The sequence below is a fragment of the Hemiscyllium ocellatum genome, chromosome 4 (genome assembly GCF_020745735.1).
Source record: "Hemiscyllium ocellatum isolate sHemOce1 chromosome 4, sHemOce1.pat.X.cur, whole genome shotgun sequence".
NCBI classification, from domain to species: Eukaryota; Metazoa; Chordata; class Chondrichthyes; order Orectolobiformes; family Hemiscylliidae; genus Hemiscyllium; species Hemiscyllium ocellatum.
In genome coordinates this window covers 48,117,819-48,135,812 of record NC_083404.1, presented here as the reverse complement: position 1 = coordinate 48,135,812, position 17,994 = coordinate 48,117,819, and the positions used below count along the sequence as shown (strand labels likewise).

The 17,994-nt window shown below is 39.1% G+C and overlaps 1 protein-coding gene across 1 annotated transcript in view; it reads right to left on the bottom strand.

Moving 5' to 3' along the window:
* The window catches only part of ctdp1 (CTD (carboxy-terminal domain, RNA polymerase II, polypeptide A) phosphatase, subunit 1), a 285,579-nt gene that overhangs the window by 221,611 nt on the left and 45,974 nt on the right, over positions 1-17,994 (bottom strand). The window contains exon 7 of the mRNA XM_060823127.1: positions 2,287-2,377. Coding sequence (XP_060679110.1) covers positions 2,287-2,377 — 91 coding nt within the window. The remainder of the gene's footprint in view (positions 1-2,286; positions 2,378-17,994) is intronic.

Below are 17,994 nucleotides of genomic sequence, written 5' to 3'. Positions count from 1 at the left end.
TTCCACAATAGTGAAGCAGTATATGCCCAAATACAGTAAGCCCTGGACAATATCCAGACTTGAGCTTATTTGCAACACGTAACATATGTAAATTGCAAATGTTAGACAATGACCATCTCTAAAAAGAATCTAGCCATCGCATTTTGGTGTTTAATGGCATTAGCACCATTACATCCCTTGCTATTGACACCCTGGCTATTACCATTCACCAGACACCAAACTGGACTCACCATATAAATGCTGTGGCTACAACGGCAGGTCAGGAGTCCAGAATCCTGTAGCAAATAACTTATCCCCCGATTCTATAAAGTCTGTCTATCATCTACAGGTTACTAGTCTGGATGAATGCAGCTCCAACAACATTCAAGAAGCTTGAAACCATCCAGGACAAAGCAGCCCACTTGATTAGGACCACAGACATTCAGTCACTCTACCATCAATGCTCAGTAGCAACAGCGTGTATTATCTAGAAGGTGCACTGTAGAATTCACCAAAGCCTCTTTGCATCTTCTAAAGCCATGAAAACGTCCATCTAGGTGGATGAGGACAAAAGTAAAATAAGAACACCACCACCTGCAGTTTCCCTCTCAGTCTCCAAGCCACTTGTCACCCTGACTTGGAAATATATTGCTGTTCCTTTATGCCCGTTGGATTCATCTGCATCAAATAGACTGCAGTGGTTCAAGAAGGCAGCTCACCATCACCTTCTCCAGGCATGAGCAATAAATAATGGCACAGCCAGTGATATCCACATCCCGCTTAAAAGAACATTTCTTGTAAGCTCCATGAAAAAAGACTTGCATTCATACAGCATCTTTCACAATCATAAGACATTCCTAGCATTTCATTGTTAATGGAGTGGTTTTTAAACTGTAGCCCCTGTTGTAATATAATAAAAGTGACAGCCAATTTGCATACGTTTCCTCAAAGAACAGTGAGTGAATGAGAAGATAACGAGTTTTAGTGATGGTGGTAGAGCAATAAATACTTGCCAAGAGACAGGTAGGAACTTGCCTGCTCTTCTTCAAAATAGCCCCATGGCATCTTTTACATCTGCATGAGAAGGGCAATGAGGGTATTGCCTTATCCAAAACACACTGTAAAATGTGCCGACTGTTCCCAGCAATTTTATTCTCCACTTTCAGGTTTTAAGCGACTTTTGTTTGTTCAAGTCCCCCTACCTCACAAGAACCTCAAATGTCCTTTTGTTGCACCTCCCATTTAATCCTAACCTCTGAAAAGCACAAGTCACATCAAAAGGATGCTCTCCCTTACCACTCCCACTGTTTTGTATTTTCTGTGCAGCGCTCCAAGTGATTTACATATGGGTGATGGGCTCAAATCAACCTAATTACACATGGCAACTACCACATCCAATTTTCTTTCCAAGTCTGACAGTTTATTTTGACTGCAGGTTTAAGCTACATTTGGGATGCTTTCTCTTGTGGGGGAGACTAGAACTATAACAAGTTAAGAACAAGAGGTCTCCCTTTTAAGGTGGAAATGAAGAGAAATAGAAACAAAGAATATTGGTGCAGGAATAGACCATTCAGTCCTGCCTTTCCCTATATCTTTTGATATTTTTAGCCCCAAGTGCTATATCCAACTTCTTTTTGAAATCATTCAATATTTCAAACTCGACTACTTTCTGTGGTAGCATACTCATCACTCTTCGGGCAAAGAAATATTTACTCACCTCTGTCCTAAATGGTTTACCATATATGCTTTGACTGTGACCTATGGCTCTGGACTCCTCCACCATCAGGAACATCCTTCTGGCATCTACCTTGACTCAAGTGGTTAAAATTTTATCGGTTTCTATGATATCCGCCACTTGAGTTAACCTACTTAAAAATACCTCAATATCTCCAAACTCTTCAAGAGCTCCAGCAAATCACTTGATTCAAAGTCATGAAAACCTATTCCAACACTGAAAAGTAGACAAGTGCAAATAATAACCAATTATTTCACTTTCACAATTACAAATTAGTGTCACCATGGTATCTTTCAACAAATGCAATTTTTCACAATTTAATAGTTGATGAAAGAAATCATACTTACAATTTGCACCAAAATGAGACATCTCTTTTGATCTACCATTAATTTCACAAGCAGACAAAATAACTCATCAAACAGCCTGTGATTTAAAAGTTTAGGTGCACTCCTAATTTACTTCAACCACGGAAACATGGCTGCTTGCCTGGATACAGCTGATGCAGACATTGCCATTTAATAACCATTCACATGGTCCTTAAATCTATTTCATGTACCCATTATAGTACTCACCGTAGATTTCCAGTTTTAGAATATGGATCAATACATTCATCCCTTGATAAAATCCGATGTGAGAAAAGTTTCTTTTCCGGATCCAGAAATCCTTCAGCATTAAAAAAAAAGAAAAGGAATCAAGATGGGTCATTAAATTTAACTAACATTAATTGAAGTAAACTCATTGGGACTAACCAATTTCATACACTATTAAACAGCCATCCATAAAATATGGCTCAAAGAGTAGGATCAAGAGTCAAACGCAATTCCAAAAAGTAGTTCTCTCATGCTACATTTCAAACAACACTATTTTTGCTCAACTGAGGTTTAAGCTTTCTAATGACAAAAATTTAATGCCAAGGAGATGGCGTGAACAAGGCTGAACTCCTCAGAGCCTATCCATATCTACGATGCCTGAATGAATACAGCTCCAACAACACTCAAGACACCATATTCACCAACCTAAACATTCTCTTCCTCCGCTATCAAAACTCAGTGGCAGCACAGATGCGCTGCAGCAACCACACCAGCAGCCCATTAACAGCACATTCCAAACCTGCAACTTCTAGCACCCAGAACGATCAGGGCAGAAGATGCATGGGAACACTAGGTGCAAGTTATTCTCAAAGCCATGCATTATCCCAACTATATCGCCGTTGCTTCCCTATCTGAAGGTCAGAATTGTGGAGCACCCAGGTTAACAATACCATGGTTATACCTACAAAACATGCAAATGCAACAGTTGAAGGTGGTGACTCCCCACCACCTATTAAGGACAATTAGGGAAGGGCAGTAGATGCTGGCTCAGCCAGCGACATCCACATCCCGTGAAGGATTTTTTTAAACAACTGTCCCAGTTCCCATCTCAGAATCTTGCCAGACTCTTCCACATCTAAAACCAGGTGGCAGCCTTGGGTTCACTTCTCACCAACTAGAGACTTAAGTTTTTAAATGTATACATTCTTGGGATTAGATTAGATTAGATTAGATTAGACTTACAGTGTGGAAACAGGCCCTTCGGCCCAACAAGTCCACACCGACCCGCCGAAGCGCAACCCACCCATACCCCTACATCTACCCCTTACCTAACACTACGGGCAATTTAGCTTGGCCAATTCACCTGACCCGCACATCTTTGTGACTGTGGGAGGAAACCGGAGCACCCGGAGGAAACCCACGCAGACACGGGGAGAATGTGCAAACTCCACACAGTCAGTCGCCTGAGTCGGGAATTGAACCCGGGTCTACAGGCGCTGTGAGGCAGCAGTGCTAACCACTGTGCCACCGTGCCGCCCATAAATGAGATGTCAATAGCAAGGTCAGCATTTTGACCTATCCATAATTATCTCGGAACAGATGGTGGTATGGTACCTAGAACTGAGCATTCTTCTGGGCCATTTCAAGGGCAGTTTAGAGTCAATCACATTGCTGTGAATCAGAAGTCACATGTAGGCCAGAGTAGGTAAGGATGGCGGAATTTCCTCCCTTGAAGGGCATCAGTAAACCAGTCAGCTTTTAACGGTATCAGTAGTTTTATGCACTTATTAATAAGATTAGAATTTGATTCCAATTTATAATAATTAACGGAATTTAAACTCCACAGCTGCCAGTGTGATTGAATACAGGTTCTTGGAGCCTTCATTTAGCACTATCACTCCATTGGCGGATGACCCCAACTCAGAGGCACATGTTTCAATATGTGACTGAACAGGCTAATACTCCATCCACAGGAGTTTGTGCACTTGGAGTAGGCTGTCGCGTGAGAGTTTGGAGTGTGAAAAATACGATTTGCCTCCTACTCTTGTCACTGCTCACCACATTATTAAGATGTTAGCTTAATGGACAAGTTGCGTGCATTCTGAGTGAGCAAGCTCCTCCATCATTAAGTGGTAGTGGTGCTGTGTTTCTGAGTGAGTACGAGAGTGTGCTTGAATGGATTCTTTAGTCCTCTTCGCAACACTGCCTAATTGAGAGTTTAGAGAATAGGATCTGGCCAAGGGGAGTTTTCTCGGTTATCTGGACAGTGTTGAACCCAAAGCAGTCGCTTTAAAGGAATGGTTCCTGATCAAAGTCAACTCTGCAGACTAAAAAGACAGTGTTGGTTTTAGGATTCCTCTATCAAATCCAGAGGATGCAGCATTGCTGGTGGAATTTCCCTCACACTCTGTGTTCCTGATAGAAAATTCAGATCTCACTGCAGTACAGGACTATGATGACGATAGCTGCTCTGTACACGAGGGGTCCTGTGTTTTGACCAACTCAGTTTGATTTGATTTGATTTGATTTATTATTGTCACGTGTACCAAGGTACAGTAAAAAGTATTATCCTATGTGTTTTACAGGCAGATTGTACTATACAAGTATATCAGGGTAACAGAAGAGTACAGGATATAATGCTACAGCTTCCGAGAAGTGCAGAAAGAGATCAACATTAAAGAGTTCTATTCAAGTCTAATAACAGCGGGAAAGAAGGTACTCTTGAATCTAACTGCACATGTATACAAACTTTTATATATTCTGCCTGACAGAAAAGGGTGGAAGACGGTATAATAGGGGTGGAAGGAGTGTTTAATTATGTTGAGAGACAAGGGGACTCTTAGACTAAGGGTTATGATTTTGAATGCCACACTGGATATATGGATTATAAGCCAGTAATATTAACACTATGGCACGTAAAAACTGGAGGGAATACAAATACACAAAATAGATCCAGGCCAAAAACATGATGCAAGACAAGGTCTTGGATAAGCAGGCAATTCGAAGATCCGTTATTTCACACACTAGTGACAACTAATTCTTCTACATTTACTTCATACTTCAAAGCAAAAGTCCTCTGCTGCCTGTACATGCAAGCAGCCAGCAGAAATACAGTGTGGATTTAGCTTTAAAAAACACCAGAAGTTAGTATCCCGAAAGCTCAATTCCAACACACAAGTAATTGGGAGTGGAAAAAAGGGAAAATGAATGCAAATTCCGATTGCTTCCAATGTGAAAGAAAGGATTCCTGCTATTGAGCTGGCAAGTTATACATATAAATAGTTGGGACTGAAGCCAACAATCAAATTATAAATCTTCATGTACCAGGAGGGGGAAAATTCAGATTTCACTCTTTTGAAAAAAGGCATGTAAAAATAAAGGTATAGCATAAAGGTTCTGATAACACAAGACAAAAAAGAATTTCAAAAATTCTGAACTTTTTCAAACATTGAATGGCTGTACTGTATATAATCATAAAGAAACATGAAGTCATTATTAACACAAAGCAAAATATACAAAGGTGAGTGGTAAGTGGGATGAAAGTGACAGGCAAATCGTCCATTATTTGGCTTTGCTATTAATAATTTGAAATTCCAATTAAAATGTAGATCACAAACATTAAGAAACACAATGATTCAATATTGAGACCATCAGTTACAAATATGGTATGTGCTTCTACTAAGTTCTTCTACTAAGTACTTCTAAATGAAAAACAAAATAAAAAGGCAAAATACTGCTGATGCTGTAGGTCAAATATAAGCTGCAAGTGTTAGAAATACTCAGCAGAAAAGGTGGTAGAATCATTCCAGCACCTGCTGGTAAACATTACTACAAAGACAAAAAGCTCAGGCAACGCTCAGACATTGCTCATGAAATATCGACATTCTCTCAGCATGGAGCAGGATCACAACATGGATATGGTTTGACTTTATAATGGGTGCCTGCTCTCAGAGAGCAGGATGGTAGTGCTATACACTGCAGGGTACCACATAACTCCATAGAAAGGAATTAGCAGAGTTTTTTTTTACATAGTCCATAAGGAGTACTTTTGCAAAAGAAATTGGAGGAATAATATAGCCAATTTTCTTTGCAAACAGCACAATGCTTAGGGGAACAATTAAATTGCAGTAATCCATGACTTTCCAAAACACTGTAGAAAGTAGATACATCTGTTTGCAATAGTATTGCAGAAATGACCAACAGAGCGAAGACAATATTGCATCCTGTCATGAGGCATCTCCCATCATGTAGAATGGCAGCATCGTTGTCTTGGTAATGCACGATGTTCAGATCCATTAACTGGACATTCATGACAGTGTGGCCCATCAGCTATGCAACTGATATAAAACTATAATAGCTAAAGTTATTGCCCAGGACGTTCTGCAGTCCAATCAGAAAGTCCAATTAATTTTCACTCAACGTGACTAGAATTAAGGCTGTGCTAATATCAGAGATGAATGTGGAAAAGCTTGAAACTGTAATATGTGGCTGCCAAAATAGCATAAGGCAACATGCTATAGACATGGCAGAGAAAATCTTAGCAGCCCATCTAAATCCAGTTGAAAATGTTAGTTGTGGACAATTAATCAAAGAAACTACCGTATCCTCAACTATGAGCATAAAAGAAAAGAATCAGGCTTTTGTAAACTTTACTGACCCCAACTGCTGAACTGACAATAGGAACAGAAAAAGATCATTTAGGCACCCAACAAAATCTATTCTGCTTTTACACCAGATTATTTCCGATCTCCAGCTAACTGCAGATACCTACTTTTGCTCCAAATAACTTGACATGACAAAAATAAGTTTTTAATTCGGTTACTTGTGCATTAAGTTCCATTGTGGAAGAGAGTTCCAAACTTCCAACATTTTTCAGATAGCATTGCTTAAAATATATGTCACAGAACAAGTCTTGCCAGTGATTAAGCTCCTTGTGAGCCTCTTCCCCATCTAATTCTATCAGCATTACCCTCTACGCTCTTCTTAGGCACAAGCCTCTCTAGCCTCTACATGAAATGCATGTGGAATGAATAAAGTGAATAGCACACATACATTTATGGGGAATGAAGAGGAAGAGAATAAAGGGTTAACACTTAAGAGTCAGATGGGGAAAGACAAGGAGCAATTTAAGTGCTGCATTAACTGCCTACATCAATTGGTTGAATCAAATGGCCCATTCTCTGTTGCATTACCAAATGTAATTTTCATGTTCATGATGTATCTGCTATTAGACAACACAGCAGATGGCATCACACTGGTAAAATATTTCTTCCCACACCCAAAACTTCTCTTAATTATTCCGAACTGAACTGGAAAACAAAAGCACACATCCACTTGGCTGATATATTGGCCACATTGTGCTGCCAGAGCATGGAAGTTAGAACTACATGAACATAGCTGGCACGATTTAGAAAGGAAAACAGTTTCAGAACATTTGTTGAACCACCAAAATGACTGTCAACACGATTAACATATGGGCAATGGTCTCAAAGTACAACTATACTTCAGAGCAGAATGATTAGATCACATTGCCAAACAACACCAGAACAGATGACTGCACATTAAAACAAGATGAGTTTGTTTGACAAAATTTATAACTTGCCTCACTGATATCGCACCGGTATTAGCTAAGACTAGATGCAGTTAAAAAAAACTTGCAAGGGAGAGAAACTACTTGTACAAGATGTTCTGGTCTCCAAGCACAAGTTGTGATCAACAAACACACTGAACAGACTTCGGTAAAAGTGACTGCGATATGTTCAAGCAAATGCATTTCTATTAGAGCATCCAACTGCGTACTGAGAAAAACTCTAGGTAAATCTGGACATATCTGCATAGTTTCGAAAAAGAGAAATTGTTTTAACCAACTTAATCAAATCTCTTTGAGGAAGTAACATGCATTGAATTTCCAGAAGGTATTTGATAAGCCGCCTCATCAAAGGAAATACTACAGGAAATAACAGCTCGTTGTGTCAGGATTAACATATTAGCATGGACAGAAAATTGCCTAGTTGGCAGAAAAGATATGTGTGAATCGATCTTTGTTAGATGTGCAGAATGTGAGAAGTAGAGTCCGGCAGGGGCTTGTGCTGAGACTTAAGTGAGACAAAGGCATGATAGCCAATTTCACAAATGACACCAAGACAGGTAGGAAAGAATGCTGTGAGGAAGACTGAGCTATAGGAAGTGGCTGAATAGGCTGGACTATTTTTCCTGGCGAATCAGAGGCTGAGGACTGACCTTAGAGAGGTTTATAAAATCATGAGGGGCATAGATAGGTCTTTTCCCCAAGGTAGGGGAGTTCAAAACTAGATGGCATAGATTTAAGGTGAGAAGGGAAAGATTTAAAAGGGACCTAAGGGGCAACTTTTTCAGAGAGGGTGGTGCATGTATAGAATGAGCTGTCAGAGGATTTGGTGGACGCTGGTACAATTAGAACATTTAAAAGGTATCTGGATGGGTACATGAATGGGAAGGGTTTAAAGGGAAATGGGCCAAATGCTGGCAAATGGGAGTAGATTAATTTAGGATATCTGGTTGGCGTGGATGAGTTGGACCAAAGGATCTGTTTCTGTATAGTTCATCCCTATGATTTTGTGAAATAAGGAAATTGTAGACAGCCGTAGATAAACTGAGTGGGTAAAAATCTGGTAGCGGGAGTGCAATATGGGAAAAGGGAAGTTGTTCACTTTTGTAAGTGGCACAAAAAAAGTATTACTTCAAAGGTAAATGACTGCAGAAATCCAAGAGGCAGAGGGTTGAGGCATTCTGATTTTTGAGTCTCAAAATGTTAGTATACTGGCACAGCAAACCATCAGGAAAGCCAAGAAAATGCTATCCTTTACTATAAAAGGAATTGAACATAAAAGTAACGACGTTATGCTCCAGGTATACAGGGCCTTGTTGAGACCACATCTTGAATACTGTGCGCATTTTTTGGACTCCATATTTAGATAATTAAGTAAAAGGAGGTTGTTCAAAGTGGGCTTACTAGAATGATACCTGGAATGAGTACGCTGTCTTATGAGGATACCTTTGACAGGCAGGGCTTCCTTCCATGGAGCTTAAAAGTATGAGAAGTGTCTTGACTGAAGATCCTGAATAGTTCTATGGCACCAGCTCAAGTTATTATTGGAAAGTCAAATCCCAGAATGCTATCTGGCGTGATATATGGTGCTTCATTTAAATGTAGCAAGGTGATCTTTCACTGAAACTCAAGTATGCAATAATCCAGATTTGGCATTAATAAAAAAACTGAAGTTTATTTTACAAACAAAAAAGAAATGAAATGGAATACACCAAGCAATTTCCATACAATTCAATCTGAAAGATTTTGAAACACACTAGAATTATAATCCCTTCTATCCCAATACCATCACTTCGTGGACTCAAACACCAAAGAGAGTTCACTTTTCTATTACCAAACTGTTTTTTTAAATTTCCAGTTCTGAGATTTTGGTGGCCTCTTCCTTGATTAATTTATCACAGAGCTTAGACTCTGTCAGATTCGAATAACACCTTCCAGGTGATAACCAAACAGTTTTAGCCTGGAACTTTCAAACTAAAATCTTCACACAAAGATCTTCACACAAAGATAACCTATTCAGCAAATGTTCTGAATCTTCTTTTCTCAGGACGGATTGTGTTTTATATTGAACTTCAACCAGGACTTCTATGAACGGAAAACAAAAGCTTTCCAAACCTTGGATTTTTTTCAGCAAAAAAAGTCAACTCCTTATTCTTCAAACTGAAAACAAACCAACCAAAACCACATGTCAATAATTCAAATTTAAAACTCTAAAGTAAATAATATTTATATGAATCCTGTATCTTACATTACACCTCCCAATAAAGAACAAAAATGTCTCCTTGAAGTTTTTTCAACATTCAAAAGCTACCTTAATATTATTTCTATGTTACATTAACAATAGTAACAAATTGACAGCAAACATAAAAATACAGTTGCTGTGTAACTCATTTTAAGTCCATTTGCACCGCTGTATCCAATGTCCTTAACATATGCTCTCGATAAAGCATCTGCTGTAGCATTTCCTTTTCAAGGCACATGAACAATTTCACAATTGAAAAATTAAGCTTCACTGAAATAATCACAAGTTTTTAAACCAGAAATACTTGCAAAAACATTGAAGGACTATGATTTGTATAAACAGCAGTTTCTTCCACATTGTTGTGTGGCATATTTCAAAATGATGGAGAGTTACAAGACTTGCTATCTCTTTCTCAATCATTGACCATTTTTGGTGACACGTGATTAGTTTCTTTGAAAAATAACTGATAGTCTGCTTGAACCCCATCACATCACGTTGTGGTAAATCAGCCACCACACCGATATTGCTGGCATCAACACCCAGTTTGAACAGCTTCTCATAACTCAGCGCGGGTAGAACTTGGGGCAGTTGTCAGCCCAGCTGTCAAGTTTTCAAAGTTTGATTCCATCATTCCAATGTACCTTGAGAACATAGTTAATAAACAGGAGATATAAAATACTGTATTCCCAAACTAGTCATCAATTCTTTTTGAACATCTGCAACATTAATTTTGATCTGACTGTATTTCTTTGAATGATCCATATCTTATGAATATTGAACTACTGTTTAAATTATCACTTTTGAGAGTAATGTTTCAAAGAGCTTATTCCTGCACCTATTTTCTATGTTTCCTAAAGGCACTGCCTCTGAAAAGCTTAGTGGAAATATGCATCAATGTCAAAAGATAAGGATTCCTATTTCTGGTTTGAAGTTGGTGTCCTGCACAATCTATAAAGATCCTCCCAAATGCCTTTAAGAGAAGCGTATAAAATTCTACCAGGAAATAGACAAGGTCTTTTCCCTGGGGTGGGGGAGTCCAGAACAAGAAGGCATAGGTTTAGGTTGAGAGGGGAAAAATCTGAAAGGGACCTAGTGGGAAGCTTTTTCTCAGAGGATAGTGCATGTATGGAACAAGCTGCCAGAGGAAGTGATGGAGATTGGTACAATTACAAAATTTAAAAGGTATCTGGATGGGTATATGAATAGGAAGGGTTTGACAGGGATATGGGCTGACTGCTTGCAAATGGGACTAGATTAGGTTAGGATATCTGGTCGGCGTGAACATGTTGGTCCATAGGGTCTGCTTCTGTGCTGTACATTTCTATAACTCTATGACTACACAGGACAAATGTAGGAAGCACATCACCCATGACCAGAGAGTCCAGACCAGAGCTAGTCTAAGGATACTGGGTAGGCCATTTAGGACTGAAATGAGAATTTTTTTTCACCCAGAGAGTGATGAGCATGTGGAGTTCTCTGCTACAGAAAGCAATTGAGGCCGAAATACTGAATATTTCCTTGAAGGAATTAGATATAGCTTTTATCGGACTAAAGGGATAAAAGGGTTTGGGGATAAAGTGGGAACAGGGTACTGAGATAGGTGATCAGCCATGACCACATTTAGCAGATTCGAAGGGCTAAATGATATTATGACACATACTTTCTATGTTTTTTGCAGTTTCAATTTAAAATTAAAGTTTCCCTTTTACCTGACAAATAGCATGTCCAAAATATCTTTATATAATCATGGTGATAAAAATATTTTGATATTTTAGCCTGGGTTTTCATAATATCTGTGTGACTCTAGCATTAGAATATTGAGTTTTGTTCATAAAATTTTGTTACAATACTCAGTTGAGACTAACCACTATCCTTTGGCTGGTATTTGAGGTAGTCTCGATTTCCTGTTTAATGCTTTCAATTTCTGATTAGATGTTTGATATAACCCTTTCAATTCGGAATCTGGTTTGTTGCATTTCTATTAAAGAAGATAGGTTAAATATATCAGGCTTATTCTCTTTACCTTCATTCATTTTAGTTAAAGTTTCAAAAATTGCATCCAATAGCACAATCTCCAATTCATCTCCCTTTTTGATAGGCTGCTTTTCTTCTTGTTTAGTTCTAGGGTCTGAACACACAGAAAACAGCCCAGAATGTTCCTTCTGTAACATTTCAGTTTCTTTTATCTCCACTGTCTGATGCACTGCCCTTAGCTAAGCCAATATTCTTGAATCTGCCAGATCGTTTTGCAAAGTAAAGTAAATTTATTCTGTAGAATTTTTTTGTTCCATTATTCCCACCATAACTTTTTCAATTTCCAGGTCATACGTTAATCTAATACAATATGCGATGATTTGGAGATCCTAGTGTTGGACTGAGGTGGACAAAATTAAAAATCACACAACACCAGGTTATAGTCTAACAGGTTTATTTGGAAGTTCTAGCTTTCGGAGCACTGCTCCTTCATCAGCTACTCTATGTTTTTTTTAATAGATCCCAAAGAAACATGCTTTTTTGTACTACTGCTACAGTTTTAGGACCTATGCCCTTTCCTGATTCCCTCTATACTGTAGAATCCTTCGATTTCCTGACTTTGTAATTAGTCTCCCTTTTAAATTTCATCAATTATTTTTGGCATGTTCTATCTTATTACATTTGAAGTATGTTAATTTCTTTATATTACCTATTAGTTCCAGCCTTTCTCATTTCTTACTTTGGCATCCTATTGTCTGTCTCTAAAACGAATATCTCTTCCAGCTGCAGATTTTCAATTCCTCCAATTTCTTTGTGGATTTCCACATAACCACCTCTGCACCTGTACCTGTTTGTCTCAGACATCATAGATATCTGACAGAACTCCTGCTTCCCTGAGGATGGCATGGTGGCTAAGTGGTTAGCACTGCTGCCTCATAGCACCAGGAACACAGGTTCGATTCCAGCCTCAGGCAACTGGCTATGAGGAGTTTGCATAACCTTCCTTTGCCTGCATATGTTTCCTCAAGGTGCTCTGGTTTTATTTCACAATCCAAAGATGTGCAGGTTAGGCGGATTGGGTACTTAATGCGTCCAGGGATGTTCAGGCTAGGTGGGTTATGATTAGAATAGATTAGATTAGATTACTTAGAGTGTGGAAACAGGCCCTTCAGCCCAACAAGGAGAAAGTGAGGACTGCAGATGCTGGAGATCAGAGCTGAAAATGTGTTGCTGGAAAAGCGCAGCAGATCAGGCAGCATCCAAGGAGCAGGAGAATCGACGTTTCGGGCATGAGCCCTATAGCCCAACAAGTCCACATTGACCCGCCGAAGTGCAACCCACCCAGATCCATTCCCCTACATTTACCCCTTCACCTAACACTACGGACAATTTGGACTGTGGGAGGAAACCGGAGCACCTGGAGGAAACCCACGCAGACATGGGGAGAATGTGCAAACTCCACACAGTCAGTCGCCTGAGGCGGGAATTGAACCCGGGTCTCTGGCGCTGAGGGGCAGCAGTGCTAACTGCTGTGCCACCGTGCCGCCCACAAATCAATGGGAAATGCAGGGTTACAGGGATAGAGCAGGGATAGGATGCTCTTTGGAGAGTCAGTATGGACTTAATGGGCTGAATGGCCTGCTTCCACAATGTAGGGATTCTATGATTTGACTTGTTACATTTCATAATCACGGCCATTTTATGGCCAGAACCAGCATTGGCTTTTTTGATAGCTTTGTACTCTGCAGAGTGTTATTTTGCCTTATAAAATCATAGATAGACTGGTTAAAAAGCTCTGCAACATAAGGTCCAACCATATTGTGGCCACTTCATCTATCTAGTAATCATCTCCATTGAGGTAAAATACTGCTCCACTGCATCCTCTGCAAATTTAAGCACTAAACACAGATTTTCAAATAAATCAAAATCCTCACTGGAATCAGGATGATCATCCAAGACTTTACCTCCTCTTTCCATCTTTATTCTAGCTTTTCTTGGGTTAATTCATGTTCACTAAGTTCACTGTATGTTTGGAGTTCAAGTTTTTTTAATTCTATCTCCTCACCTGTCACCTTTCTGTGCTTTTTCTTCCAGCTCAAGTCTTTTCTTATCTCACTAAATCCCTAATTCAGGTTTTCCTTTCTTCCAATTCTAAATGTTGGATAATCAGATGAAGCTTTTCATCCTTATGAGATGTTGTTTTTACCTCACTTTCAATTTACCGAATTCTCTCAGTTTAGCTTTACTCAAAGATGTCAAATAATCCAGTGATCCAGCTTCCACTTACAAATCTCCCAGCAACATATAAAGCCAGCTTCAAATGACCTTTACTAGAACACGGCCATTTTATGGCCAGAACCAGCAGATGGACGCAGACTCCTCTGATGTCTAGCAAATTTAAATTCCATACAAGCTTAGACTTGTTATGATCTCAGCTGATAATAATATTGGACAAGTCACATCGCAACATAATTTGTAAGATTTTGAAACACACAGTAATGCTATAATCCCATCTATCCCAGCACCATCACTTTATAGCACTGAAAGAGCAAAAAGAGTTGACTCCTCTATCCAATCTATAGTTTACCATAGCTGTTACTTTCAATTCCCGTCTTGAGAATTTGGTAGCCTCTTCCTTGGTTAGTCATACATTTGAGTTTAGACTTTGTCAGCTTTGAATAACACTTTTGAGGTTCTAACCAAGCACTTCTAGTCTGGAACTTTCAGAATAAATCCTTACACTGAGATATCTGTTTCCTAACTGTTCTGAATTATCACCTTTCTTCAGGAAGAACTGTATTTTACCCGTAAATCCAAACTTGTGCCAACTGACGACAAATCCTATCTATGGGTTTTTAACCTAAGCTAAACTGGTTTGTTTAAATGAAAGTAAATAATGCTCTTCAATGTTTACTTCATTGATTCGTAAAACTAACATAAACAAATCCCCATTATCACCCAGGGACTTCCTCTCTCATACTTATGTAATATTAGAGTCATACAGCACAGAAACAGACTCTTCAGTCCAACGCCGAACAAAATCCCAAACTAAACTAGTCCCACCCATCTGCTCCTGCGCCATATCCCTACCAACCTTTCCTTTTCATATACTTAACCAAATGGCTTTTAAATGTTGTAATTATACACATATCCACCACTTTCTCAGGACGTTCACAGCACACATGAACTACCCTGTGTAAAACACTTGCGCTCATGACTTCCTTAACATCTTTCTCCTCTGACCTTAAAAACCAATAACAAGTTAATCATTGAAGCCAGGCATACACACAGACCAAAACCCATTTATCATTCGTTCAATATTCAAACTCTAAAATAAATGACTTTAACACGTCTAAATCATAACAAGATGGACACAGAGCGACTGTTTACAGACCCGAACTAGGGGCACTATCTTAAACTTGGGCATTTCCCTTCCACGACAGAGATAAGGATGTTTTTGTTTCTCTCTCAGAAGACTCTACAACTTTGGGACTTTCTGCCTCAGAAGTTGGCCAAGGCTACGTCACTGAACATTTTTAAGATGAGATGGGTAGGTTATTGTTTGGCAGTGGAAAGATGGGAATGTGAAATATGAAACAAAACAGGTCAACTGATATCTTATTCAATAGCAAAGCAGGGTCAAGGGGTCGAATGATATATTTCTGCCCTTATTTACGCAACATCAGAATTAAGGAACCTGGCAGATGTCCACTCACTAACCCAGGAGCCCACTGTTTCTCTTTACATCAAAATACTAGCTCAGATGGTACACTAAACATTACAGCTTTAATCTTTCAAAATTCCTTAGCCCCAACCAAAGACATGGATTCCTTCTGGAGTAGCATCACATCAGGGCTGGCACAGATACAGTTGTTTTCATACAACAGAGAGCCTAGACGGAGAGCGCTGGCAGACAATTGAACCAACTTGGCAAGGAAGGAACAAGAGCAGTTAATTCGCCACAAACCCAACTTCCAGATGTTCATTCTTTTCCATTAAGTGGAGTTCAGGAGACAAGAGTGCTCATTGCACTTTTAGATCCCAGGGCAGGCACACAGGTTTGAATACCATTACCCTTCCCTGAAGAAACCTCACCGCTTCAACACTAGGAACAGTCCATTTGATTATAACGTTCCCTACTCCGCATACACGTGATAAAAAGCAAAAAAAGTATTATGTGCTAACTTGCACTAAGTCCTGTACTCACTGACCTGCTTTGCCTCCATTCGAGCAATATATTGACTTTAAATAAAACCAGGAAGTGCTGGAAAAGTTCAGTGCATCTGGCTGTACCCATGGAGAAAGAAAGAGTTTGAAGAAGAGTTGTATTTCACTCTAAATGTTAGTACTGTTTGACTCTCTATTACCTGCTGCCACAGTGGCTGTGTTCCACCAGCATTTGATTTTTATTTCAGAATTCCAGTCTCTGTAATATTCCACTCTTACTTTAGTCTTGATTTTAAAATTCTTGTTCTTGTTTTCAGATTCCCTCCATGGGCAATGCCCCTCCCTATCCCCATAATTTCCTAGAACTCTACAATCCTTTTGAGTTTCCGCACTCCTCTAGCTGTGGCCTCTCCAATATCTTGGAGTGCAATTGCTTATGGGTGGCCATGGATTGAGTCGGCAAGTTCCCAACTCTGGAATTCCCTCTCCCCCACACTGTTTTCCATCTTTCGGACACCAGTTTTTTGACCCAAATCATGGCCGAACCAACATTTTATACAGGTCCAGTAAAACTTCCCTGCTCTTGGATTCTACAGTTTGAGTAATAAAAGCAAGAATTCCATATGTTTTCTAAAGCATACTATCTACTTGTCCAGCTACCTTCAGGGATCTGTGAATGTGCACACCAAAGTCCCTCTCATTCTCATTAGTCCAGGGACCTATCATTGAAACTATAATTCCCTGCCTTGTTAGCCCTTCCCAAGTGCACCATCTCTCTCTTTGCCAGATTAAATTCCATTTGCCAATTAACCAGCCCACTAAAATCCCCCTACATTTTACAGCGCTCCTCCTCATTTTTCAATTTTTATGCAATCTATGAATTTTCTTAACTGCATCGCCTAGTGAGACTGAGTGGGAAACTATAGCAATGTGTTTATGCCCAAAGAACATTGTGGTGAATCAGCCTGCATAGCAATGATAGAGGGACTAAGGAAACAATGAAGACAGATTGTATAAAAATGGCTTGTATTCTCTTGATGAGGAAGATTACGGAGTGATGTAACTGAGGTATTCAAATGAATAAAACTATTTCCTCTAGGTGTGATGGGGGGCAAATAAAGGGGGTATCAAAACTAGAGCCATCAGGATGATTTTTTTAAAAAAGTACTTCCTTACACAAAGGATAGTGAGAATCTAAAATTCTTTTCCAAAAGTAATCAATTTTCATTTCCTTTAAATCCTATCCAGGTTCCATGTCTAAACTTCAACAGAAATTCAACAGCAGTGCCAAATACAAGATTTTGCAAGATCCCTCATCAGTGGTGATGTTGCTGTTTTAGAAACAAAAATAAACACAGCATTTCAAACCTTCTAAGAAATAAAATAAAGGTGGTCATTCCTGGGCTAGCTTGTTTAATGGAATTGCTAGAACAATGCTGTGATCTTCAGACTGATACTGCCACCAACTGTTCATTGAGAACATTACAATTACATAATTTGAAAACCTTCAAACCAAATGAAATTTGAACATGTGCACGTTGATAAGCAACAAAAAGACCACTACTGGCAAAAGTTAAATCTCTGGCAATGGACACAAAGTAGAGTAGCCAACTTGTTTCTAAATTCTTATATTAATATTTAGTTTAGCAACAAAATATTACCCAACACCACCAGAGGAAACGTCAGATATTTCCTCAACAAGTAAATTTCAGTTAATTTAACAATATGCTGATTAAGATCAAGGAAGAATAATCGATTCCATCAAATCTTCTCCAATCAGGGCCCATATAACTCCATGTACTTGTCTCCACCTTGAGGCAATACTAAACTCCCTACTTCGAATACACCCTACAAACAAAATAATCCTCATGAATAGCTTTGTGAACCTTGGTATATCTCACTTTTAATACTTAACTTGCTTTCCAGGAATGGATACAGAATTCTGGAGTAAAGACAAATTGTATATCAATGTAAAATAAAAATCTTCCAAATATAAATA